At 43.2% G+C, this 26,009-nt stretch overlaps 1 protein-coding gene across 4 annotated transcripts in view; it reads right to left on the bottom strand.

Annotated features, from left to right (window-relative positions):
• Nucleotides 1-26,009, bottom strand: part of SPATA6 (spermatogenesis associated 6) — a 121,663-nt gene that overhangs the window by 68,042 nt on the left and 27,612 nt on the right. For 3 of the 4 annotated variants that reach the window (XM_056532465.1, XM_056532462.1, XM_056532463.1), the window contains exons 3-6: nt 22,293-22,355; nt 20,139-20,348; nt 14,202-14,289; nt 10,425-10,465 (exon numbers count right to left, since the gene is read on the bottom strand). In XM_056532465.1, the coding sequence (XP_056388440.1) occupies nt 10,425-10,465; nt 14,202-14,289; nt 20,139-20,348; nt 22,293-22,304 (351 nt within the window). In that variant the 5' untranslated portion in view covers nt 22,305-22,355. Of the gene's footprint in view, nt 1-10,424; nt 10,466-14,201; nt 14,290-20,138; nt 20,349-22,068; nt 22,133-22,292; nt 22,356-26,009 lie in introns of all 4 variants that reach the window. The other variant, XM_056532466.1, reaches the window with a different exon arrangement.

Below are 26,009 nucleotides of genomic sequence, written 5' to 3'. Positions count from 1 at the left end.
AAATACAGCGTGCCTTCCTATATATAGAGCCAAATACAGCGTGCCTTCCTATATATAGAGCCAAATACAGCGTGCCTTCCTATATATAGAGCCAAATGCAGCGTGCCTTCCTATATATAGAGACAAATACAGCATGCCTTCTTATATATAGAGCCAAATACAGCGTGCCTTCCTATATATAGAGCCAAATACAGCGTGCCTTCCTATATATAGAGCCAAATACAGCAAGCCTTCCTATATATAGAGCCAAATACAGAGTGCCTTCCTATATATAGAACCAAATACAGCGTGCCTTCCTATATATAGAGCCAAATACAGCGTGCCTTCCTATATATAGAGCCAAATACAGCGTGCCTTCCTTTATATAGAGCCAAATACAGCGTGCCTTCCTATATATAGAGCCAAATACAGTGTGCCTTCCTATATATAGAGCCAAATACAGTGTGCCTTCCTTTATATAGAGCCAAATACAGCGTGCCTTCCTATATATAGAGCCAAATACAGCGTGCCTTCCTATATATAGAGCCAAATGCAGCATGTCGTCCTATACAGAGCCAAATACAGCGTGCCTTCCTATATATAGAGCCAAATGCAGCATGTCGTCCTATACATAGAGCCAAATACAGCGTGCCTTCCTATATATAGAGCCAAATGCAGCATGTCGTCCTATACATAGGGCCAAATACAGCGTGCCTTCCTATATATAGAGCCAAATGCAGCGTGCCTTCCTATATATAGAGCCAAATACAGCGTGCCTTCCTATATATATAGAGCCAAATACAGCGTGCCTTCCTATATATAGAGCCAAATACAGCGTGCCTTCTTATATATAGAGCCAAATACAGCGTGCCTTCCTATATATAGAGCCAAATACAGCGTGTCTTCCTATATATAGAGCCAAATACAGCGTGCCTTCCTATATATAGAGCCAAATACAGCGTGTCTTCCTATATATAGAGCCAAATACAGCAAGCCTTCCTATATATAGAGCCAAATACAGCGTGCCTTCCTATATATAGAGCCAAATACAGTGTGCCTTCCTATATATAGAGCCAAATACAGCGTGCCTTCCTTTATATAGAGCCAAATACAGCGTGCCTTCCTATATATAGAGCCAAATACAGCGTGCCTTCCTATATATAGAGCCAAATGCAGCGTGCCTTCCTATCTACAGCGCGCCTTCCTATATATAGAGCCAAATGCAGCATGTCGTCCTATACAGAGCCAAATACAGCGTGCCTTCCTATATATAGAGCCAAATGCAGCATGTCGTCCTATACATAGAGCCAAATACAGCGTGCCTTCCTATATATAGAGCCAAATGCAGCATGTCGTCCTATACATAGGGCCAAATACAGCGTGCCTTCCTATATATAGAGCCAAATGCAGCGTGCCTTCCTATATATAGAGCCAAATACAGCGTGCCTTCCTATATATAGAGCCAAATACAGCGTGCCTTCCTATATATAGAGCCAAATACAGCGTGCCTTCCTATATATAGAGCCAAATGCAGCGTGCCTTCCTATATATAGAGACAAATACAGCATGCCTTCTTATATATAGAGCCAAATACAGCGTGCCTTCCTATATATAGAGCCAAATACAGCGTGCCTTCCTATATATAGAGCCAAATACAGCAAGCCTTCCTATATATAGAGCCAAATACAGAGTGCCTTCCTATATATAGAACCAAATACAGCGTGCCTTCCTATATATAGAGCCAAATACAGCGTGTCTTCCTATATATAGAGCCAAATACAGCGTGCCTTCCTATATATAGAGCCAAATACAGCGTGCCTTCCTATATATAGAGCCAAATACAGTGTGCCTTCCTATATATAGAGCCAAATACAGTGTGCCTTCCTTTATATAGAGCCAAATACAGCGTGCCTTCCTATATATAGAGCCAAATACAGCGTGCCTTCCTATATATAGAGCCAAATGCAGCATGTCGTCCTATACAGAGCCAAATACAGCGTGCCTTCCTATATATAGAGCCAAATGCAGCATGTCGTCCTATACATAGGGCCAAATACAGCGTGCCTTCCTATATATAGAGCCAAATGCAGCGTGCCTTCCTATATATAGAGCCAAATACAGCGTGCCTTCCTATATATATAGAGCCAAATACAGCGTGCCTTCCTATATATAGAGCCAAATACAGCGTGCCTTCTTATATATAGAGCCAAATACAGCGTGCCTTCCTATATATAGAGCCAAATACAGCGTGTCTTCCTATATATAGAGCCAAATACAGCGTGTCTTCCTATATATAGAGCCAAATACAGCAAGCCTTCCTATATATAGAGCCAAATACAGCGTGCCTTCCTAGGGTTGTCCTGGTCTCATAGACACAGAGTGTCTCTCTCCCGGCTCGTTCTTGTGATCGGGTCTAAACACTCAGACCTCAAGCCGCTAAAAGTTTATTTTTTTTAATGACAGATATACTTAAGTTCCCGTGCCCTAAATATATGACTGTTCAGAGAGGATAGGAATAGATGCAGTGTAATACCAGGGGAAATCCACAACACTACTATAACTACAGACCAGGATTTGCCTATTTTTTTTTTTTATTCCAATATTTCTTATGTATAGAGCCAAATACAGCGTGCCTTCCTTTATATAGAGCCAAATACAGCGTGCCTTCCTATATATAGAGCCAAATACAGCGTGCCTTCCTATATATAGAGCCAAATGCAGCGTGCCTTCCTATATATAGAGCCAAATGCAGCGTGCCTTCCTATCTACAGCGCGCCTTCCTATATATAGAGCCAAATGCAGCATGTCGTCCTATACAGAGCCAAATACAGCGTGCCTTCCTATATATAGAGCCAAATGCAGCATGTCGTCCTATACATAGGGCCAAATACAGCGTGCCTTCCTATATATAGAGCCAAATGCAGCGTGCCTTCCTATATATAGAGCCAAATACAGCGTGCCTTCCTATATATAGAGCCAAATACAGCGTGCCTTCCTATATATAGAGCCAAATACAGCGTGCCTTCCTATATATAGAGCCAAATGCAGCGTGCCTTCCTATATATAGAGACAAATACAGCATGCCTTCTTATATATAGAGCCAAATACAGCGTGCCTTCCTATATATAGAGCCAAATACAGCGTGCCTTCCTATATATAGAGCCAAATACAGCAAGCCTTCCTATATATAGAGCCAAATACAGAGTGCCTTCCTATATATAGAACCAAATACAGCGTGCCTTCCTATATATAGAGCCAAATACAGCGTGCCTTCCTATATATAGAGCCAAATACAGCGTGCCTTCCTTTATATAGAGCCAAATACAGCGTGCCTTCCTATATATAGAGCCAAATACAGTGTGCCTTCCTATATATAGAGCCAAATACAGTGTGCCTTCCTTTATATAGAGCCAAATACAGCGTGCCTTCCTATATATAGAGCCAAATACAGCGTGCCTTCCTATATATAGAGCCAAATGCAGCATGTCGTCCTATACAGAGCCAAATACAGCGTGCCTTCCTATATATAGAGCCAAATGCAGCATGTCGTCCTATACATAGAGCCAAATACAGCGTGCCTTCCTATATATAGAGCCAAATGCAGCATGTCGTCCTATACATAGGGCCAAATACAGCGTGCCTTCCTATATATAGAGCCAAATGCAGCGTGCCTTCCTATATATAGAGCCAAATACAGCGTGCCTTCCTATATATATAGAGCCAAATACAGCGTGCCTTCCTATATATAGAGCCAAATACAGCGTGCCTTCTTATATATAGAGCCAAATACAGCGTGCCTTCTTATATATAGCCAAATACAGCGTGTCTTCCTATATATAGAGCCAAATACAGCGTGCCTTCCTATATATAGAGCCAAATACAGCGTGTCTTCCTATATATAGAGCCAAATACAGCAAGCCTTCCTATATATAGAGCCAAATACAGTGTGCCTTCCTATATATAGAGCCAAATACAGCGTGCCTTCCTATATATAGAGCCAAATACAGCGTGTCTTCCTATATATAGAGCCAAATACAGCGTGCCTTCCTATATATAGAGCCAAATACAGCGTGTCTTCCTATATATAGAGCCAAATACAGCAAGCCTTCCTATATATAGAGCCAAATACAGCGTGCCTTCCTATATATAGAGCCAAATACAGTGTGCCTTCCTATATATAGAGCCAAATACAGCGTGCCTTCCTTTATATAGAGCCAAATACAGCGTGCCTTCCTATATATAGAGCCAAATACAGCGTGCCTTCCTATATATAGAGCCAAATGCAGCGTGCCTTCCTATCTACAGCGCGCCTTCCTATATATAGAGCCAAATGCAGCATGTCGTCCTATACAGAGCCAAATACAGCGTGCCTTCCTATATATAGAGCCAAATGCAGCATGTCGTCCTATACATAGAGCCAAATACAGCGTGCCTTCCTATATATAGAGCCAAATGCAGCATGTCGTCCTATACATAGGGCCAAATACAGCGTGCCTTCCTATATATAGAGCCAAATGCAGCGTGCCTTCCTATATATAGAGCCAAATACAGCGTGCCTTCCTATATATAGAGCCAAATACAGCGTGCCTTCCTATATATAGAGCCAAATACAGCGTGCCTTCCTATATATAGAGCCAAATGCAGCGTGCCTTCCTATATATAGAGCCAAATACAGCGTGCCTTCCTATATATAGAGCCAAATACAGTGTGCCTTCCTATATATAGAGCCAAATACAGTGTGCCTTCGTTTATATAGAGCCAAATACAGCGTGCCTTCCTATATATAGAGCCAAATACAGCGTGCCTTCCTATATATAGAGCCAAATGCAGCATGTCGTCCTATACAGAGCCAAATACAGCGTGCCTTCCTATATATAGAGCCAAATGCAGCATGTCGTCCTAAGTTTGTAGCATTCAGTTAAGTTTGTAGCATTTCAGAAGTGTAATAAATGTGCGCCGTAAATCTTGCTTTTGACATTGTTTGGCAATTTCGCCTGGACATAATTTTTTTATTTTTTATTTTTTTTAAAAAGGAGGACGCCGAAGATCGAAGGTTTAGAAAATTCTATAGCGTGCAGAAGAGTCTCTCTACTGAAGCGAGATCACAATGAAGTATGAGATCAGTCAAAAATCAATAACAAGGTACTTTACAAAATAATGGATGAAGCAAGTAGAAAATGGAATGAGCTTTTCGGAGAAATAATGCATGTCGAGCAGATTGACAACATCCTGAACCCTTTGTGCTAATCAGTGCAGGGAACGGGAAAGCGACACGGACCGCGAGGAAGATACAAATTACCCATAGAGGAAACCAGCCATGTGTCTGGCTACATGAGCCTGCACTGCAAGGGGAGTATGTTACAGCATACCCCGCGCTATAAAGACGTAACAAGCAATTCGAAGAGAAAATTCCTTATCATAACCAATGGAGGCACGTGCCCATGACAGCGAGCCCTACTGATTGCTAGAACAAAGAGACATTGGCATTGGTATCTCCAATCGGTTCCTCTCTGCTTCTTTCCTATTACAGCGTAAGTATCATTTATATAAACTGAGATGTCGTCCGGTTTCTGTTGCAATCTTAAAGGGGTACTCTGCCCCTATCCAAAGGATCCCCAGTGGCGGGACCCCCACGATCCCTGTACTGCACCTGGCGTTCGTTTAGAGCCTCAGATTCAGTGCTGGAGGCTCGTGACATCCCGGCTGTGAACCGCTCTTGATGTCACGGCCACACCCCCTCAATGCAAGTCTATGGGAGGGGGCGTGACAGCGTCACACCCCCTCCCATAGACTTGCATTGAGGGGGCGTGACCGTGACATCATGAGCGGGGCGCGACCATGATGTCCTGAGCCTCCGCCCCGCATAGCCAGTTATCCGGCACGGAGCAAAGTTCGCTCCATGCACCGGATGTCTGGGGTGCTGTAGCCAAGATCACAGGGGTCCCTAGCGGCGGGACCCCTGCAATCAGACATCTTATCCCCTATCCAGATGTCTAGGGGAGGAGTACCCCTTTAAGTTATAGCAGGATGAAGCATGCAGCAGTGTGCTTCGATCCCTGGCCAGCTGCCACATTCACTTTATAGACTATAATGGAGTGAACGAGTCACACGCTAAGGGTGCGTTCACACGGCCGTCTGTCCCCGTTTTCTTTATTTTTTCCCGTTTCGGTTCCGTTCTTGCAGGCTGTAAACTGGTTAAAAATGGTTTTTTAAAAATCCCATTCATCTCAATGGGATTTTTTTACTATCCGTTTACATCAGTTTGTACCCGTTTGCGTCAAAAAAAAGGAAGAAAAAACAGATACAGTAAATTTAACATTGAAGTCTATGGAAAACGGATGAGCCTTTAAGGTCATCCGTTTGCATCCGTTTTTTCAAACAGTTTTTTTTATATCCTTTTTACTTCTGAGCATGCTCAGAACTAAAAAAAAATAGTTTAACTGAACAATAACGGATCCAAATGGACCCAAACGGATAACATCTGCTTGCATCCGTTATTGTCCGTTTTTTTTTTTTTGACGGGAGAAGAACGGGACGGGTCTGGACGGCCGTGTGAACGCAGCCTTAGAACCTGGTGCAATTTAAACTTTTGAAAGTTTATATGAATTACACTAAGGCTGCGTTCACATGGCCGTCTAAAACGGACTTTAAAAGAAAAAAAACATGTTATCCATTTGGATCCGTTATTATTCAGTTAAACCAAAAAAAATATCTTTTTTTTTGTTCCGAGCATGCTCAGAAGTAAAAACGGACTGAAAAATGGATGCAATGTATGACATTAAAGGCTCATCCGTTTTTCATAGACTTCAATGTTAAATTTACTGTATCCGTTTTTTTTTCCGTTTTTTTGACGGAAGAAAAAATACTGTATGTGCCGTTTTTTCTGCCATAAAAAAAAAACTGAAAAGAGTGCAGATGGGTACAAATGGATGGAAACGGATTGTAAAAAAATCCCATTGACATGAATGGGATTTTTTGAAAACCGTTTTTTAATACAGTCTGCAAGAACGGAACCAAAATGGGAATTAAAAAAAAAAAACGGGGACAGACGGCTTTAAAGGGTTTATTATACAATGGAAAAAAAAATAAGTGTCTGATTGCTGGGGGGGGGGGTGGCAGTACACTGCATGGAGTGGCAGATTATATAATTCAGCACACTGGCAGAATGGTATGTTGATGGTCATGGTAGTTGTGGCAAACGTATGCTGGGTCAACAGTGACTATGGGGGAGATTTATCAAAACCTGTGCAGAGGAAAAGTGGTGCAGTTGCCCATAGCAACCAATTAGATCGCTTCTTTCATTTTTCACAGGCCTCTTTAAAAAAAAAATCTGATTGGTTGCTATGGGCAACTGCACCACTCTTCCTCTGCACCAGTTTTGATAAATCTTCCCATATGTACTGTTTTTTGCAGGACTCAGAAGCATGTCAGACTGCATTTTGAATTTTTGCTCGTCGTCATTATACATTTGGAAACGTAACGATTAGAGTTGAGCGAGCTTACAGTAAATTGGCTTGTGGCAAACCTCGTGGCTCAGCCCTTGATTACTTAAGTCTGCGTAAATTAATTCAGCTTTCCAAGGCCTCTGGTTGCCTGGAAAAGTCCGAGATGGAAGTCTTAGGTCTCCTAGGACTGTATCCACCTTTTCCAGGTAACTGGAGCCCTTGGAAAGCTGAACTAATTTACGCAGACTAAAGTAATCCGCAGCTGGACTGCGAGGTTCGCTACGAGCCATTTTACTTTAAGTTCACTCATCTCTAGTAGATTGTTGCCACTACTGTATTCCCTATATACAGGCTACTTATTTGCTCTTAAAAAAATTGGTGACAGAAATACACAGCTTTACTGTCGCTCTATCCTGGAAGACTCCGTTGCATTGCTGCTGAACCTAAAACTCCCAGCATCTTGCACTATTAGTTGCTGGGAGTTGTAGTTTTTGTTTGGGTCATCTGCAGGGCCTTAGGCTGTCCAGGTACGACGGGAATTGTAGTTTTTCGGTAGACAGATTTGGATACACAGGTGTCATTTATTCCCCCAATAATTCTATGGATTCCCACAACTTCCCATTCATTCTATTTCATACACTTCTAGGTTCCCATTCATTTTGGCTCCATGACCTAGATCAGTATTCCCCAACCTGTGGATGTCACAGCATGCTGGGAATTGTAGTCTACAACAGCTGGAGTTGCCCATTTTTGGGGAATAGTGACCTATAGGAAGGAACCTACTGAGCACATGTCTGTGAGTGGGGTTGATATAAGTTCAGTGCCCATACGTCACTAGTGCCTGCTGACCATGTAAACTGCATTGCTTCTATCCAGGTCAGTGTTTCCCAAACCAGGGTGCCTACAACTGTTGCAAAGCTGTCTGGGCATGCTGGGTGTTGTAGTTTTGCAACAGCTGGAGGCACCCTGGTTGGAAAACACTGATCCGGGTCATCACTAACAAATCCTATGCTGGGCAACAATGACTACAGGACAACATTTGGTAATGCTCCACATCACCTTCAGTCACCTCCTGGTCTGTACAGGATGTCCAGGCAACTGCTGATATTAAAGGGGTACTCCGGCCCTAAGACATCTTATACTCTATCCAAAGGATAGGGGATAAGATGTCTGACCGTGGGGGTCTCGCCGCTGGGGACCCCCGCAATCTTGCATTCGGTACCCACCTCTTTGAGCTGCATGCCGCGCTGCCAGCTCACAAACTGCCGGGTGCCGACCACGGGGCCAGAGTATAGTGACGCCCCAATGTGACATCACGCCTCTCCCCGCCCCCACTATGCAAGTCTATGGGAGGGGGCGTGACGGCTGCCACGCCCCCTCCCATAGACTTGCATAGCGGGTGCGGGGTGTGACGTCACACGGGGGCGGAGTCGTGACGTCACGATTCTCCGGCCCCGTGGTCGGCACCCGGCAGTTTGTGTGCTGGCAGCACGGTGTGCAGCTCAAAGAGGTGGGTGCCGTATGCAAGATTGCGGGACCCCCGCGGTCAGACATCTTATCCCCTATCCTTTGGATAGGGGATGAGATGTCTTAGGGCCGGAATACCCCTTTAAAAGCTGTACCCTTGGCCCAATTGCAGCTGTATGTGTTGCACAGTTTCTGTGTTCCGCAATGGCATATTTTAGAAATATGCCATCACTTTATGTTATAGGAATACTATAGAGGAAAAAGTTTTTTTTTTGTTTTTTTTATGTAATATTAATTAACCCTAATAAAATATCCAATTATATGGGAACGAAAACAATAATCCTGACAAATAGGATCTGGACCTCCAGCTGTTGCAAAACTACAACTCCCAGGGTTACAGTGCAGCTGGCAGTGAAGAGACCCAGCACATCACAGCAGACTCAGGAAGGAAGTGAATGCATGGTGAGTGAAGGCGGGCTCAGTGCTTGCCTTAGACACTTCACTTCCTGAGCAGAGGATGTCAGAAGGAGTGAGCAGCAGAACAGAGGGATTTGTGAGCCATATACAAAACCTAGACACATAAAAAAAATAAAAATAAAAAACAACATGTAAAGCATCTGCATGGCCTAGTGAGTAACATTTAGAAGCATTATTTTTTTTTTTTATGTGATATGACAGGTACATTTGAACCATAAGTGCCCATCGGATGGGGGGGGGGGGGGGGGGGGGGAGACTAAACATGGCCACTCTTTATCTCTGTAGAAATGTAGTATTATATGGCAGTCTGGGCATGCTGTGAGTTGCAGTTTTGCAACAGCTGGAGGCACCCTGGTTGGGAAACACTGACATAAGGAATTGTCAGACACGTAAGAAGGTCTCATTAAACACATTAACCAATTACATAAATCAACTGGTGCCAGAAAGTTAAACAGATTTGTAAATTACTTCTATTTAAAAAAAAAATCTTAATTCTTCCAGTACTTATTATCTGCTGAATAGTACAGAGGAAATTCTTTTAATTTTTGTATTTCTTTTCTGTCTGACCACAGTACCAGAGACCACAGAACTGTCCAGAGCAGGTGCAAATCCCCATATCAAACCTCTCCTGCTCTGATCAGTTTCTAAAATGGACAGAGGTGTCAGCAGAGAGCACTGGACAGACAGAAAAGAAATCCAAAGAGAAAATAATTTCCTCTATAGTATTCAGCAGCTGATAAGTACTGGAAGGATTAAGATTTTTTTTAATAGAAGTAATTTACAAATCTGTTTCATTTTTTGGCACCAGTTGATTTAAAAAAAATATATATATGTTTTCCACTGGAGTACCCCTTTAATTTTGCCCTATCACAATGACTGCTGATATATGGCGGCTCGTCCACAAAACCCAGAGGCAGGACTATTAATATGCGAAGAAGAAAATTCGCTAAATTCAATAAACATACCAGGAGCCGATATCACAGAACGACAAATGAAATTATGATATGTGAACACGATGTACAGTACATAGATAGTATTATCCTGCTGAAAACTTACCCTGTTACCCCGGGGTCTGAAGCCGTCAAGCACAGAGGTATCTGAAAAAGAAATTCACTTTTTGGTTAATAAAAGAATGAGATGTGCAGACAGTGTAAGGCTGGGTTCACATCACGTTTTTACTAGAGATGAGCGAACTTACAGGAAATTCGATTCGTCACAAACTTCTCGGCTCGGCAGTTGATGACTTATCCTGCGTAAATTAGTTCAGCCTTCAGGTGCTCCGGTGGGCTTGAAAAGGTGGATACATTCCTAGGAAAGAGTCTCCTAGGACTGTATCCACCTTTTCCAGCCCACGGGAGCACCTGAAATCTGAACTAATTTATGCAGGAAAAGTCATCAACTGCCGAGCCGAGAAGTTCGTGACGAATCGAATTTACTGTAAGTTCGCTCATCTCTAGTTTTTACCATACTGTTTTCAATTAGTTTTTCTAAAGAAAACCATATGGCACAAAAAAAGTTTGGAAACGTATGGGAAAAAGTAAACCGTATGCGTTTTTAAACCATATACTGATTTTAAAAATGCGTACGGTTCCGTACGTTTTTAATAAAAAAAAACAAACATATGTTTTTGATTTATTTATTTTTTTTTTTTTAATAAATACATTTTTAAAAATGTTAACTTTAGTATGCAAATGCGCATGTGCAAAGTAAAAACCGTATACGGTTTTCTTGTATGCGTTTCCCATTAACGTCCATGTTAAAAAAAAAAAAAAACGTATGCAGTTGCAGTATGGTTTTTAAACCGGAGACAAACCGTGGTGAACTATGGTTTTGAGTACGGGAAAGAAACCGTATTGTAAGCAAATCGTCCGCAACCGGATGCATCTGGGTGCATACGGTTTGCTGACATAGAAGAAAAATATATCGTGTCGTGGAAATAAGTAGCATGCAACAAATCGGTGTGGTATCCGCAGAGAAATGCCAAAGAAAAGCTCCGTAAATGACAATGGGGTTAAATGGGTACTCCACTGCCCCAGCGTTCAAAACATTTTGTTCCGAATGCTTGGAGCAGGCAGCGGGGGTCGTAACGTCACGCCATGCCTCCGCGTGACGTCACACCACGCCCCCATCAATGCAAGTCTATGGGAGGGGGCGTGGCGGCCGCCACGCCCCCTCCCATAGACTTGCATTGAGGGGGCGTGGCCGTGACATCACTGCTCCCGCACCCGGCGTTTTAAATGAACGCCGGGTGTTGCACAGAGATTGTGTCAGACATCTAATCAGACATCTTATCCCCTATCCTTTGAATAGGGGATAAGATGTCTAGGGGCGGAGTTCCCCTTTAAAGGGGTACTCCTGTTGAAAACTTTTTTTTTTTTTTTTTTTAAATCAACTGGTGCCAGAAAGTTAACACAGATTTGTAAATTACTTCTATTAAAAAAATCTTAATCCTTACAGTACTTATTAGCTGCTGAATACTACAGAGGAAATGTTTTTTTTTTTTGGAACACAGAGCTCTCTGCTGACATCATGACCACAGTGCTCTCTGCTGACATCTCTGTCCATTTTAGGAAATGTCCAGAGCAGCATATGTTTTGCTACGGGGATTTTCTCCTACTCTGGACAGTTCTTAAAATGGACAGAGATGTCAGCAGAGAGCACTGTGCTCATGATGTCAGCAGAGAGCACTGTGCTCGTGATGTCAGCAGAGAGCTCTGTGTTCCAAAAAGAAAACCCATTTCCTCTGTAGTATTCAGCAGGTAATAAGTACTGGAAGGATTAAGATTTTTTTAATAGAAGTAATTTACAAATCTGTATAACTTTCTGGCAACAGTTGATTTAAAAAAAAAAAAAAAAAAAAAAAAAATTTTCCACAGGAGTACCCCTTTAATCCTTGTGTGGATCTGCAGCAAACTGCAAACCCGAAACTGAAATCTGGGGGTCGGCCTTGGATTTTAAGCGATACATGATCGTACCTGTAGATTTGCACAGGTAAAATCTACATATGCTTATACAGCAGGCGGTGAGTGTGGTGCAAAAAGGCAAAAAATAAAATAAAAAGAAAGAAAAAACATATTTTACGTAACCTTCAGCCATTTTTTGGGATGATCATTTCTTCCCCTGGACTTTAGGGGAATACCCGATAATCTGCAATATTAGTCCAGCAACTTTCAGTACTGTACATCCCATAATAAAGAACAAAATTAAAATCACTGCTCAAATGTACCAAACTACAGAAGAGATCTTGGTAGAAAAAAAATAAATAGATAAAAAAAAAATAAAAAATCACCAATGGCTATGACCAATGTTTTTGATCCATACTCTCAATTATTAGAAAAAACTGTCCATTTGGAAAGTTTTCCTTGTTTTTTTTCTCTGTAAGGATCCGAATCTACATTTTTTTAAATTTTTTATAAAATATGTGGAAATCAAGAACAAAAATATAGCCAAGAGAAGGAGCCTGAATACTGATACAGTGACCCCTCGACCTACGATGGCCCCGAAATACGATCATTTTAACATACGATGCTTTTGTATGTCGGGGGCATCGCATAAACGGCTATCTGGCAGCGCAGACTGCTTCAGGTGCCGCTGGATAGCCGTTTACGGTGCCCCATGAGCTCCGGTGATGTCTCTTACCTGTCCTCGGGGCTCCGGCACGTCCTCTTCGGGATCCCTGCATCGTCCGCGCTCTCCATCGTCGTCATCACGTCGCTCTGCACGCCGTCCCGTCATCCAATAGGAGCGGCGTGCGTAGCGATGTGATGGCTGAGACGGAGCGCGCGGATTCCGGGGAAGCAGAGGCCTTGCTGGAGCGTCAGGGACACCCCGGGGACGCAGCGACAGCGATGGAAGGCGACATCCAGGGCAGCGGTGACGGTCCGGAGCGCCGGGGACAGGCGAGTACAACTTCCTCTAACAGTGGTCTTCAACCTGCGGACCTCCAGATGTTGCAAAACTACAACACCCAGCATGCCCGGACAGCCAACGGCTGTCCGGGCATGCTGGGTGTTGTAGTTTTGCAACATCTGGAGGTCCGCAGGTTGTAGACCACTGTCCTATACTTTACATTGCACGGATCCCTCGACATGCGATGGTTTCAACAAACGATGGTTCGTTTGGAACGGATTACCATCGTATGTTGAGGGACCACTGTACTACTTTTTAACCCCCATGGTGGCACAGTTGTGACAGGCTGGGTTCACACCATGTTTTTGCAATACAGTTCCCGTATCAGGTTTTTAATTAAAAAAAATTGATTCCTCAAAACCTGATTAAACTGTATCAAAACATGTGTACAAATTTGAATCCGTATTCGGTTGAAAACTTTATACGGTTTGAAAAATTATGTCCAGTTGCATTTTTTTTTTTTTTTTTTTTAAGGAAAAAAAAAAAAAAAAATGTACGGTATACTTTTTAAAGTTCACTCCATTATGAATAAAGTTTCACTTGTTTGATTGAAATTCCAAGAAAAAAAACTGTGCAAAAGTCAAAAACCGTATGGTGAAAACCGAATGGAACCCTACGCACATACAGTTCTGTACGGTTCCCATTGGCTTCCATGTTAAAAAAATAAATAAATTCATACGTTTCAATACCGTTTTTCACCCGGACCAAAAACCGTGGTAGGCTTCGGTTTTGGGTACAGGGAAAAAAAACTGACAAAACCGTACAGGAGGCAGAACGGACACAACCTGATGCATCGTTTGGCATAAGGTTTTCAATGGAGAGTCAATGCATACGGTTTTCAATACGGTTCCGTACGGTTTTCACATTGAGAACGTATACGGGAACTGTATTGCAAAAACGTGGTGTGAACCCGGCCTTACTTACCTGTGCGCAGCCTTGAAGATTCTTCCGATCTCAAACTTCTAGAAGAACTCGACAGCTCGGTGGTGTCAGGTGAAGAGCTTGTTTCTACCTGTAAACATATAGGCGATACTCCTATTAATATCTAAAGTTCTTTCACCTAGACCTGGAAATCAGAGAGTAAATTCAAGACGTTTACACAGATGTCAAATATAAGAAATCTACACAGACAACAAACATTACAAACACTAGAGATGAGCGAACTTACAGTAAATTCAATTCGTCACAAACTTCTCAGCTCGGCAGTTGATGACTTTTCCTGCGTAAATTAGTTCAGCTTTCAGGTGCTCCGGTGGGCTGGAAAAGGTGGATACAGTCCTAGGAAAGAGTCTCCTAGGGCTGTATCCACCTTTTCCAGCCCACCGGAGCACCGGAAAGCTGAACTAATTTATGCAGGAAAAGTCATCAACTACCGAGCCGAGAAGTTCGTGACGGATCGAATTTACTGTAAGTTCGCTCATCTCTAACAAACACCAACGGGTGGACAACACTCCTTATCTAGTTACAATGGCGACTGTCAGGGTGTGGGAAACAGTGGGTGAAATAAGTATTGAACATGTCATGGAACATACAGCAGCTGATAAGTACTGGAAGGATTAAGATTTCTGAATAGAAGTAATCTGTTTAACTTTCTGGCACCAATTGATTTAAAAAAAAAAAAAGTTCTCCAGGATAGTACCCTTTTAAGATTATGTCGTTCATTAAGTGTTGATGTGTTTTAAACTGAAAATATTGCCAAGTGTAAGCAACTAAGCAAATTGTGAAAGTTAGATGACTAGGTCAGATCTTAAAGGGGTATTCCAGGAAAAAACTTTTTTTTTTTTTTTTTTAATAACTGGCTCCAGAAAGTTAAAAAGATTTGTAAATTGAAAAAACAAAAGAGTTGTGCACAGGGGTCAAGTCCTGCGAAAAAAAAGTGTGGGAACTCACCCTAGGTTTCCACTTAAAGGGGTACTAGACATCTTATACTCTATCCAAAGGGGGACCCCCACGCTCTCCCTGCTGCTCCCGGCATTTGTTTAGAGTGTTGGGTGCAGCGCCAGAGGCTCATGACGTCACGGCCCCTCAATGCAAGTCTATGGGAGGGACTTGCATTGAGGGAGCCTTACAGTGATGTCACGAGCCTCTGCCCTGCATCACCAGTTGTCCGTCACGGAGTGAAGTTCGCTCTGTGAACCAGATGTCTGGGGCTGCCGCAGCCGAGATCGCGGGGGTCCCTAGCGATCAGACATCTTATCTCCTATCCTTTGGATAGGAGATAACATGTCTAATGGCGGAGTAACCCCTTAAGGGCTGGGCTGGTCCTGCAGGACTCCTGCTAATGGGAACTGCGTTCCTGCTGTGGAAAAAGTGCAGGAACTCCGTTCCCATGAGTTCCTGCAGGAATTGAGCCCTGGTTGTGCAGCTCACAATTAACTAGCCGAGGTAAGGAGGTTGTGCACCTACACCAGGTGTTAGAAATTTAAAACAATATTTTCAAACAGTAACCAACCCCTCAAGACTAGTATCAGTTGCCTGATACATAGATGAAAAATAATGATAGTAAATAGCTGGATCGTGCTTCAAATATAGGATACAATTTTATTAAAATGTATAAAATATCATTTGTTGCAACTTGACCTCATGGCACAGGGCCCTTGTGCCGAGGAAAAGAAATATACTTGCTTGAACAAACACCGATATTTAGCATTGATAGAAAAATTAAATAAAATTGATGTCACTTTCGATAATCCGGCAACTGATAGTCCAGAAATGTATTAAAGTCCCGTAAATAATAAGGGATCCTGATATATTTAGGGTGCGTTCCCACAGGGCGTATACGCAGCGTATTTGGCGCTGCGCAAAATTTATGGCAGCAGCGGGAAATACGCTGCGTATCCCTTGGTCACTATATACACAGGGCTTTCCGGCGGCAGCCCTATGTGTGTAGTGAGTTTTGGAGGCGGAGCCGCGAGTCACAGACACGTCGGCATATGGCTCCGCCTCCAAAACTCACTACACACATAGGGCTGCCGCCGGAAAGCCCTGTGTATATAGTGACCAAGGGATACGCAGCGTATTTCCCGCTGCTGCCATAAATTTTGTGCAGCGTCAAAAACGCTGCGTATACGCCCTGTGGGAACGCACCCTAAAAGAGATGGGTAGGTTATAGTTACCAGCCTGGTATAAGTCCCACGGTATCGTCAACTGAGGATAGATAGTGAGGTCCGCAAGTGTCGGGTGGTGAAAGACGCTGGCATGCGTCACCGCGGCGGTCTGCCTGCCACAGAGCGGCTTCCGTCCAAACTGGTCTGTGGCAGGCAGACCGCCGCGGTGACGCATGCCAGCGTCTTTCACCACCCGAGACTTGCGGACCTCACTATCTATCCTCAGTTGACGATACCGAGGGACTTATACCAGGCTGGTAACTATAACCTACCCATCTCTTTTAATATATCAGGATCCCTTATTATTTACGGGACTTTAATACATTTCTGGACTATCAGTTGCCGGATTATCGAAAGTGACATCAATTTTATTTATTTTTCTATCAATGCTAAATATCGGTGTTTGTTCAAGCAAGTACCGTATTTTTCGCCGTATAAGACGCACTTTTTCTTCCCCAAAACTGGGGGGGAAAAGTTGGTGCGTCTTATACGGTGAATACACACCTATCGCGGCGGTCCCTGCGGCCATCAACGGCCGGGACCTCCGGCTAATACAGGACATCACCGATCGCGGTGATGCCCTGTATTAACCCTTCAGACGCGGCGATCAAAGCTGACCGCCGCGTCTGAAGGGAAAGTGACACTAACCGGCTGTTCAGTTGGGCTGTTCGGGACCGCCGCGATTTCACCACGGCGGTCCCAAACAGCCCGACTGAATAGCCGGGTTAGTGCTTACAGGACACCGGGAGGGACCTTACCTGCCTCCTCGGTGTCTTCTCCGTTCAGGGATCCCCTGTATGGCCGGCGCTCTCCTTCCTCGTCATCACGTCGTCGCGTACGTGCGTTGGCATGCGTAACGACGTGATGGCGGCGACGGAGAGCGAGGATACCCGGCCGGCAGCAGAGACGTTCCGGAGCGACGGGGACAGCGATGGAGCGACATCCAGGGCAGCGGTGACGGGTCAGGAGCGGCGGGGACACGTGAGTATTACCTCCTCCTGCAGTGGTCTTCAATCTGCGGACCTCCAGATGTTGCAAAACTACAACTCCCAGCATGCCCGGACAGCCGTTGGCTGGGAGTTGTAGTTTTGCAACATCTGGAGGTCCACAGGTTGAAGACCACTATTGGGTTCAAAAGCTTTATTTTTTTAGATTTTGCCCCTAAAAATTGGGTGCGTCTTATATGCCGGTGCATCTTATAGGACGAAAAATACGGCATCTCTCTTTTCCTCGGCACAAGGGCCCTGTGCCATGAGGTCAAGTTGCAACAATTGATATTTTATACATTTTAATAAAATTGTATCCTATATTTGAAGCACGATCCAGCTATTTACTATCATTATTTTACATCTATGTATCAGGCAACTGATACTAGTCTTGAGGGGTTGGTTACTGTTTGAAAAGATTTGTAAATTGCTTCTATTAAAAAATCTTAACCCTTCCAATAATTATCAGCAGCTGAAGTTGAGTTGTTCTTTTCTGTCTGGCAACAGTGCTCTCTGCTGACATCTCTGCTTGTCTCGGGAACTGCAAAGAGTAGAAGAGGTTTGCTATGGGGATTTGCTTCTACTCTGGACAGTTCCCGAGACAGGTGTCATCAGAGAGCACTTAAGACAGAAAAGAACAACTCAACTTCAGCAGCTCATAAGTACTGAAAGGATTAAGATTTTTTAATAGAAGTCATTTACAAATCTGTGTAACTTTCTGGAGCCAGTCGATAGAGAGATATATATATATGTGTTTTTTTCCTGGATAACCCATTTAAGTTAAACAGGCTTTGTGCAGTGTTTCTCTTATACAGTAGTTACTGCCTACCGAAAATGGCCCAAGGAGGGTCAACCAGTGGACCAGAAACAGTGACATGGATATCCTAGGCTAGTGTTCTCCAACCAGTGTGCCTTTAACTGTTGCAAAACTACAACTCCCAGCATGCCCGGACAGCCTTTGGCTGTCCGGGCAAGCTGGGAGTTGTAGTCTTGCAACAGCTGAAGGCACAGTTGTCGGGAATCACTGGCCTCGGCTCACCGATGGGCAGTGGGACTAAAGGCTAGACTCTGGGACATCTGGGCTGATCTACTGTAGCACAGACAGTGGCCCCTCTCCGATGCCACAAGTACCTACATTGGGCACTTAAATATCAGAAATGGACCATGCAGCAGTAGAAGAAGTCGGCCAGGTCTGATCAATCACATTTTCTCTTATATTATGTAGATGGCCAAGTGTGAGTGCATCATAACTTGGAGTTAGAGGTAACGTGAAGTCCAGGCCTCAATGGGTCAGTGCCGATTTGGTGGCACAATGGGGACCCTGCATCATGTGAAGAATGTGGTTTTAATGTTATGGCTGCTCAATGTATGGGTATACAGGGATGTGGAATTCCTATCACCTGACACTTAGGACATGCAGTTCCGGGCACCGGGCAGGTGATTTTTCAGGCCCTTAGCCCTGCTTCGGGCAAATGGGGCCGGACCTGAAAGCTCCCGACAAGCACGGTGGTGCTCAAAGGGGTGTATGGAGTGGGCTCCGGACTCGTACCTGCTCCGTACTCTGCAGCTCCTGGTTGTTTTGAGTAGCTGGGGGTCGCCGATAATAGCCAGCATGCGGATGGCTATTAACCCTTTAGATCACAGTTGTCAAAGCTGACAGCGGCGTCTAAAGAGACATGTGAATGCTCCCTGGTGGGCTAGTGGGGCTTGCAATCCACTATAGAGGTAGCCGGAGGCCTTACTTCTGCTTCCTGGTGTCCGTGGCTCTGTCATTGATAGAGCCTAGTCCAACCAGGCTCTATCAATGGATCGCAGAGCACACAGATCAATGGAGTTCAATAGAACTCTATTGATCTGTATGAGGAATCTAATGAAGTGTAAAAAAAAAAAAAAAGTTTTAATAAAAAGTTTAAAAGACACACGTTAACACCTTCCATATTAAAAGTTCAAATCACCACCTTTTCCTATATAAACGTGTAAACATAATAAAAATAAACATATTTGGTATTGCTGCGTGTGTAATTGTACGAACTATAAAAATATAACATTATGTATCCCATACGGTAAATTACGTATATGTAAGAAAAAAAAAATACCAAACCACAGAATTGCAATTTTTATACTATCCCAGAAAAAAAATGTAAAAGTGATTTAAAAAAGTCAGGTCAATACAAAAATGGTACCGATACAAAAAAACGGAGCAAAAAATTAGCCCTCATACAGACTCTTATGCGAAAAAAAGCTTCAGGGGTCAGAAAATGGCAATTCAAAAAAATGCTAAAAAAGTTCAGAATTCTTTTTTAAATTAGTAAAACATGATGGAATCTATCCAAATCTGGTATTGCTGTAATCAGGCCGACCTAAAGTATCAAAATAACAGGTTAGCTCAACCACAAGGTAAATGGCGTAGAAAAGAAAAATCACCAAATTTGCTAAATTATCTTTTACTATTTCAATTTCACGTCACCAATATTATTTGTTTTGTTTCGGAGCATATGTAATGGAAAAATGTAAAGGTATCATTATAGTAGGTAGTTATGGCTATTATAGGGCGAGGAGGAAAAAAATTAGAGTGTGAAAGCGAAAATTGGCCGGACAAGTGGATCGTCATGAGGGACAAGTAGATTTTGCTCCATTTTAGTCCCGTGGACGAGTAGTTTTTATAAAATTTCCACAACCCTGGTATACTATACAGATGTCAGATCTGGGCTAATAAGGTTTAGACAGTATAACCTGAGAACATGCAACAACTTCCTAGACTGACTTACATGTCTGACTACAAAGGGGGGCGGGTTGCAGTATTCCTTCTTGAATGTGTAGGGCCCCAGGTTCAGATGGGCCAGCCTTTGCCTGGAGTCCTCAGTGAGCTCACACATGCGTCTTTTGGTATATGGAGACGGTGAGCGGGATTTGGAGGCGATGGTGGGCTGCTCATATCTCCTGGACATTCTGGATGAGCTACTGTTACGCGTGGAAAGCTGCGAAAAACAGAACTGCACGTCAGGGACGGATAGACATAGGCTACTCAATGCTATTTAAAGGGGTACTCCAGAGGTACTCCATACGTACAGTCTGTACATACGCACGTCTATTCATACGTACAGTATTCTGCGCAGATTTGATGCGCAGGATTTCAAGCTGTGCTCAGTCATTGAGTTTACATTGAAATCTGCAGCAGAAAATACTGTGCATCAAATCTGCGCCGAATACTGTACGTGAGAATAGACCATTAAAGAATCAACTGGTGCCAGAAAGTTAAACAGATTTGTAAATTACTTCTATTTAAAAATCTTAACCCTTCCAGTACTTATCAGCTGCTGTATACTCCAGAGGAAGTTCTTTTCTTTTTGAATTTCTTTTCTGTCTGACCACAGTTGCTCTCTGCTGACACCTCTGTCCATTTTAGGAACTGTCCAGAGCAGGAGAGGTTTTGATATGAGGATCCACTCCTGCTCTGGACAGTTCCTGACATGTACAGAGGTGTCAGCAGAGAGCACTTTGGACAGACAGAAAAGAAAAAAAAAAATAATAAAAAAAAAAGAATTTCCTCTGGAGCATACAGCAGCTGAGAAGTACTGGCAGAATTAAGATTTGTAAATAGAAGTAATTGCTACCGGAGTACCCCTTTAAGAGATAGCTATAATAGGGATTACAATTCAGAGTTTCTTCAATTAAAATGAGGGAAAAAAGTGAAGAAAAAAAATAAAAAGCGTGTAAAAAGAACATTTCCACTTCCCCATTGCAAGATCTTATTAGCAGTAGGCAAGTTAAACATAAACTAAACCAGATATTTTAAGACCTATACCATAGTATAGATTAAAAGATTGGAAGCACATGATGAGCAAGCGTTGTCATCTGTTAGACCGTGGGGTGGGGCCGTGTAATGGTTGCCGCCGTGGCGTCATGTCTGTGAGGTGGCGCAGCCCTGGGAGTTGTAGTTTTGCAACAGCTTGAGGCACGACGTTTGGAAAACACTGCCTTAGATGCCGTGGTAAATAGCGAATATGGCATCTAAGTGGTTAGACAAGGGGAAAAGGCTCCATTGGTCACCTCACCGGCCCCCAGGCCTGCCATGGCTACATGCAGCCTAGTCAATTGCCTTTTGCACGTGCACTGCTGCTCCATGCTAACTCTATAGGACTTCAAAAATATACCTGGGACCCCCCTCCCCAGCAACTTCATAAACAGGACCCTGACTCTCAGATAGGAGTGCATGCTGCAGACGGCACACGCTGCATTCATTTCTATGGTAGCACCAGAGATGCCCAAGTGCAGCACTCCCGTCTCTTCGGAGCTCCCATAAAGAATGAATGGATTTCTTCAAAGAGTTTTCCAGTGAAAGACAACTTATCCCCTATTCACAGGATCTCCTGAACGGGACTCCGGCTCCCTGAGAGGAGCGCTTGTTGCAGACGTGCCGGGACGGCACGTCTGCAACAAGCGCTCCTCTCAGGGAGCCGGGGTCCCGTTCAGGAGATCCTGTGAATAGGGGAGAAGTTGTCTTTCACTGGAAAACTCTTTGAAGAAATAATGAGAAGGTTCTAGGAGAGAGCAAGAGAAGCGCTGTCTTGTATAAACACTACACAGGTCACACGAGAATCAAATTGGAAAGGGGAAGTTTTCGGCGGGTACAGCTGACCGATTCAATTACTTCAGACACCGCTGCCGATTCAGAGTCTCAACAATAAAACCACTTACTGTTAATTAAAGTCTAATTGAGCTGTCTACTTCCTTTAGTACACACAGGTCTTTGCCACTAACCCTGTTGGCGTGAATACAAAAAAAAATAAATAAATAAATAAATAAACGAAATCCCGTCAGCTTCCTGTGTTAGAGAAAATAGCCGTTGATTTGGCGCGCTTACATAATACTTTCTGTCATTAGACAAACAAGAAGTAGCAGCGGAGCGAGCCCTCACTAACCTGTTTCTGCATTCTCCGCCCGTCGCTGGGTCACCGTTCAAACATACGTTATCCGACAAATCCCTAGAGGGGGCAGAGAAAAACAATAATTAAACATCAAGGTCTAGGAGAAAAGGCGATCACAGGTAAATGTCATGGCGTGTAACAAACGGGGGTTTAATTGTAAAGCTTTCCCTTTGTAAAGCTCCAGACTTTAATAAAGATAATTAAAAAAGACGCGGGACTGGTAGGAAATGTCAAGCAGATAACATTTGCATTTCTGACGATTCAATTACAAATGATTACATTGCTTTGTACAACAATTAAGATGTGACTTTTATTCCGATGAGCGTTCTGTCAGGTTTGACGACTCTAAGTGGCACGGGTAACAGCCATTAAAGGATCAAATGAAAAAAATAAACAAACAAAAAAATAAATAAAATAAAGACACCCTTAGATACAATGACACCATAAAGGGATGAAAGAGTGTATCAATGAAAACAAATAATAAAGAATAGCAAAAGGTCTGTGCATGTTAAAAAGCTTTTGATTGGTTGAGATCGCCTTGATGGAGAAATCAAAGGCTCACAGATACTTTGATTAAATTATAAATAAACATATTATTTGTTAAATATGTTTTTGTGTAGATTATAAAAATGTTATCAAAATGATAACAATTTCTTAGGGCATGTTCACACTGAGGAATTGGAGAGGAATTTACTCGAGTAATTCTGCTCCAAATCATTTATCAATGAAAGTTCCATTTACTTTAATGGACTTTCAGCTGCCCTGTTCACGCCGAGGAATTTCTGCTAGCAGAATTCTGACCCTGAATTCTGTTCCACCTGAAGATAGAACATGTTTATTCTTCATGTGGAATCAACTTGTAAAAGCTTATTGAAGTTAATGGGATTTTTTTTTTTTTTTTTGAGGAAATAGTTTCAAGCAGAATTCAGGTGGAATTGCTGAACTTCCTCCCAAAAATCATTAGCTGCTCCTTCTCCTGAATTCTGCTCGTAATTCTGTTTCAATATTGTTAAATGGTTCCTCTTCAATTCCTCAGTGTGAACATACCCTTAAAGTGTAACTGTTGTTTCAGAGATCAGGTTACGGCTGCTGCTCTACTGAAAAGGGAAGGGGGAGCAGGTGCAGTGAGCAAGAGACAGACACAGAGAGATGGTACTGCTTCCAGTGTGTTATATCTCCCCCCAGTGCTTTATTCACAGCTTACACTGCCCAGTATAGCTCTATAATATCCTCCGTGCTGCTTCTCAGAGTGTGCTATAGAGCTGTAGGATAAATATATAGGATCTCCTCTTCTGTGTGCGAGTAGTGCAGTGTAAGAAGACATCATAGCAGCTACTCTAAACCTTCTAGCTGATGGACATAATTAAAGGGGTGTTCGTGCGAAGTTAAGAAAAATAAAGATGCCCCAAAGCCACCACAATACCTGTTCTGTGACCCCCTGTAGTTCTCCATGTGATTTTTCCAGCTCCTGTGGCCCCTGTTGCCTCCTGAGAGTAATATAGACTAGAACTCCCAGCAGTCAGTGTGGCTCTGTGTTATGGCTGCCAGCTAATTGCTTTTACTATCTGTGTGCATGCTGTGTTGTTGTAAACACCGTCAGCAGCACACACTGTACACAATGTCTTTTCTTTCAAATTATCCTTCCCCCAGCAATAAATCATGCTATGCTCTGAATGGCAGCAGTCAGTGATAAGATCTACAGCAGGCAAAAAGCATTGTTATATGCTAAGGAGACGCTGGGCCATTTCTTTTCCGGCAAGATCCTCACACAGGAAGGAAAGGGGGAGGGGAGGTGTGGCTGTGAAGCCAGACAAGACAGAAATCATGTGGTATTTGTCTTCCAGAGGTGTGGGGGCTTGTCTTGCACAAAGTCAAGGTGGATCTGATAATTACGTCTTTCTCTCACTCCCTGCATGTAATTGACCGCTGAAAGAGGGAAACTGCTGGGCTTTGGTTTTAGTTTCACGGAGTACGCTTTTAACCCCTAAACGACGAAGGACGTAAATGTACGTCCTGGTGAGGTGGTACTTAACGCATCAGGGCGTACATTTACTTCTTATGCATATCCGCGAGCATTGGAGCGATGCTCGCTTCATGTGCAGCAGGTCCCGGCTGCTAACAGCAGCCAGGGACCCGCCCGTAATGGCGGACATCCGCGATCGCGCGGATGTCCGCCATTAACCCCTCAGATGCCGTGATCAATACAGTTCACGGCATCTGCAGCATCGCGGTACTGTGAATGTATGATTGGGTCGCCCGCAACGCGCCGCGGCGATCCGATCATCCAGCATGGCGGCCGGAGGTCCCCTCACCTTGCTCCGGCCGTCTCCGGGGTCTTCTGCTCTGGTCTGCGATCGAGCAGACCAGAGCAGAAGATGACCAATAATGCTGATCAGTGCTGTGTCCTATGCATAGCACTGAACAGTATTAGCAATCGAATGATTGCTATAAATAGCCCCCTATGGGGACTATTAAAGTGTAAAAATGAAAGTAAAAAAAAAAAATTTTTAAAACACCCTCCCTCAATAAAAACGTAAGTTGTCCCATTTTCCCTATTTCACCCCCAAAAAGTGTAACAAAAAATATTTTATATACATATTTGGTATTGCCGCATGCGTAAATATCCCAACTATTAAAATAAAATGTTAATGATACCGTACGGTGAACCAAAGGGTGTCCGGGCATGCTGGGAGTTGTAGTTTTGCAACATGTGGGGGCACCCTGTTTGGGAAGCGCTGCCATAGACAATGCAGTTAAGCTGCATCCACCGATCATAGTTATGCACTAATGGAGCTAAAAAGCAGTCTACACATTATAGAATTAATACAATGAACCCATAACCCACAGGTAATGACTTTTATATATATATATATTTCCTCAGGCTCCAATTGAATGGTGTACGGCATCTTATCCATCTGGTTCTTTCGACAACTACAAATATGCTGAATTGCTGTTAGGCAACAATCCAGTCTGTGATGACAAATTGCAGTCTTTGTGCCGATCTGCTTTATCATTGAAATATTAAAGACAAATAAAGTGATATAAATATTAATATACGGGAGGGAAGCTTTCCATCAAACCGCTGTCTGCAATGTCAGAGCATTCACAGGAAAACTTTCTGTATAATCCAGTAATAGGCAGGCGAGCCATAAATCTTGCATTTACTGATAATGACATATATATAACAGCACTTAGGTGAAGTGCCATTTTATTCAGTCGAAATTGTATTTATGAGTACTTGGAGCTATGGGATGCATTCCAAAAATCTTTTCAAGGACTTTCTGCTTAGGACAAATCATGTCTGAAGCTGATCTTACAATGACGAGCGATTCGCTTTCACAACGCCAGGACTGAAGCGCAAAACCTACGGCAGCGACCTCTTCCTTGCCAATGTAGAACAGGTGACATTTTGTTAGTAGAATGGACTCACAAAACCGCTTTCTGTTTAATTTATTTATTTTGCATCAATTCTAGAATCGGTCCCATAAAGAGTACCTGTCATGATCTTGTTAAATTTTATAACACTCCCAGTTCATGATAAACCACCCCCTGCCTTTATTTTTTATTATTTTCTAGTTTTCTACCTTGATATTTCTCTGTATTTTCTGCTCAGTCTCAGTCAGATTCACAGACTGGAAAGGGGCGTTCCCCAGCAGGCGTGACATCATCTGAAGCCATACAGGGGAGAACTTCCTCCCTCACTCTGCTACA

The sequence above is a fragment of the Hyla sarda genome, chromosome 7, assembly GCF_029499605.1.
Source record: "Hyla sarda isolate aHylSar1 chromosome 7, aHylSar1.hap1, whole genome shotgun sequence".
NCBI lineage: Eukaryota > Metazoa > Chordata > Amphibia > Anura > Hylidae > Hyla > Hyla sarda.
The sequence above is the reverse complement of the archived record's forward strand: the minus strand, read 5'-3'. Positions and strand labels throughout refer to the sequence as shown.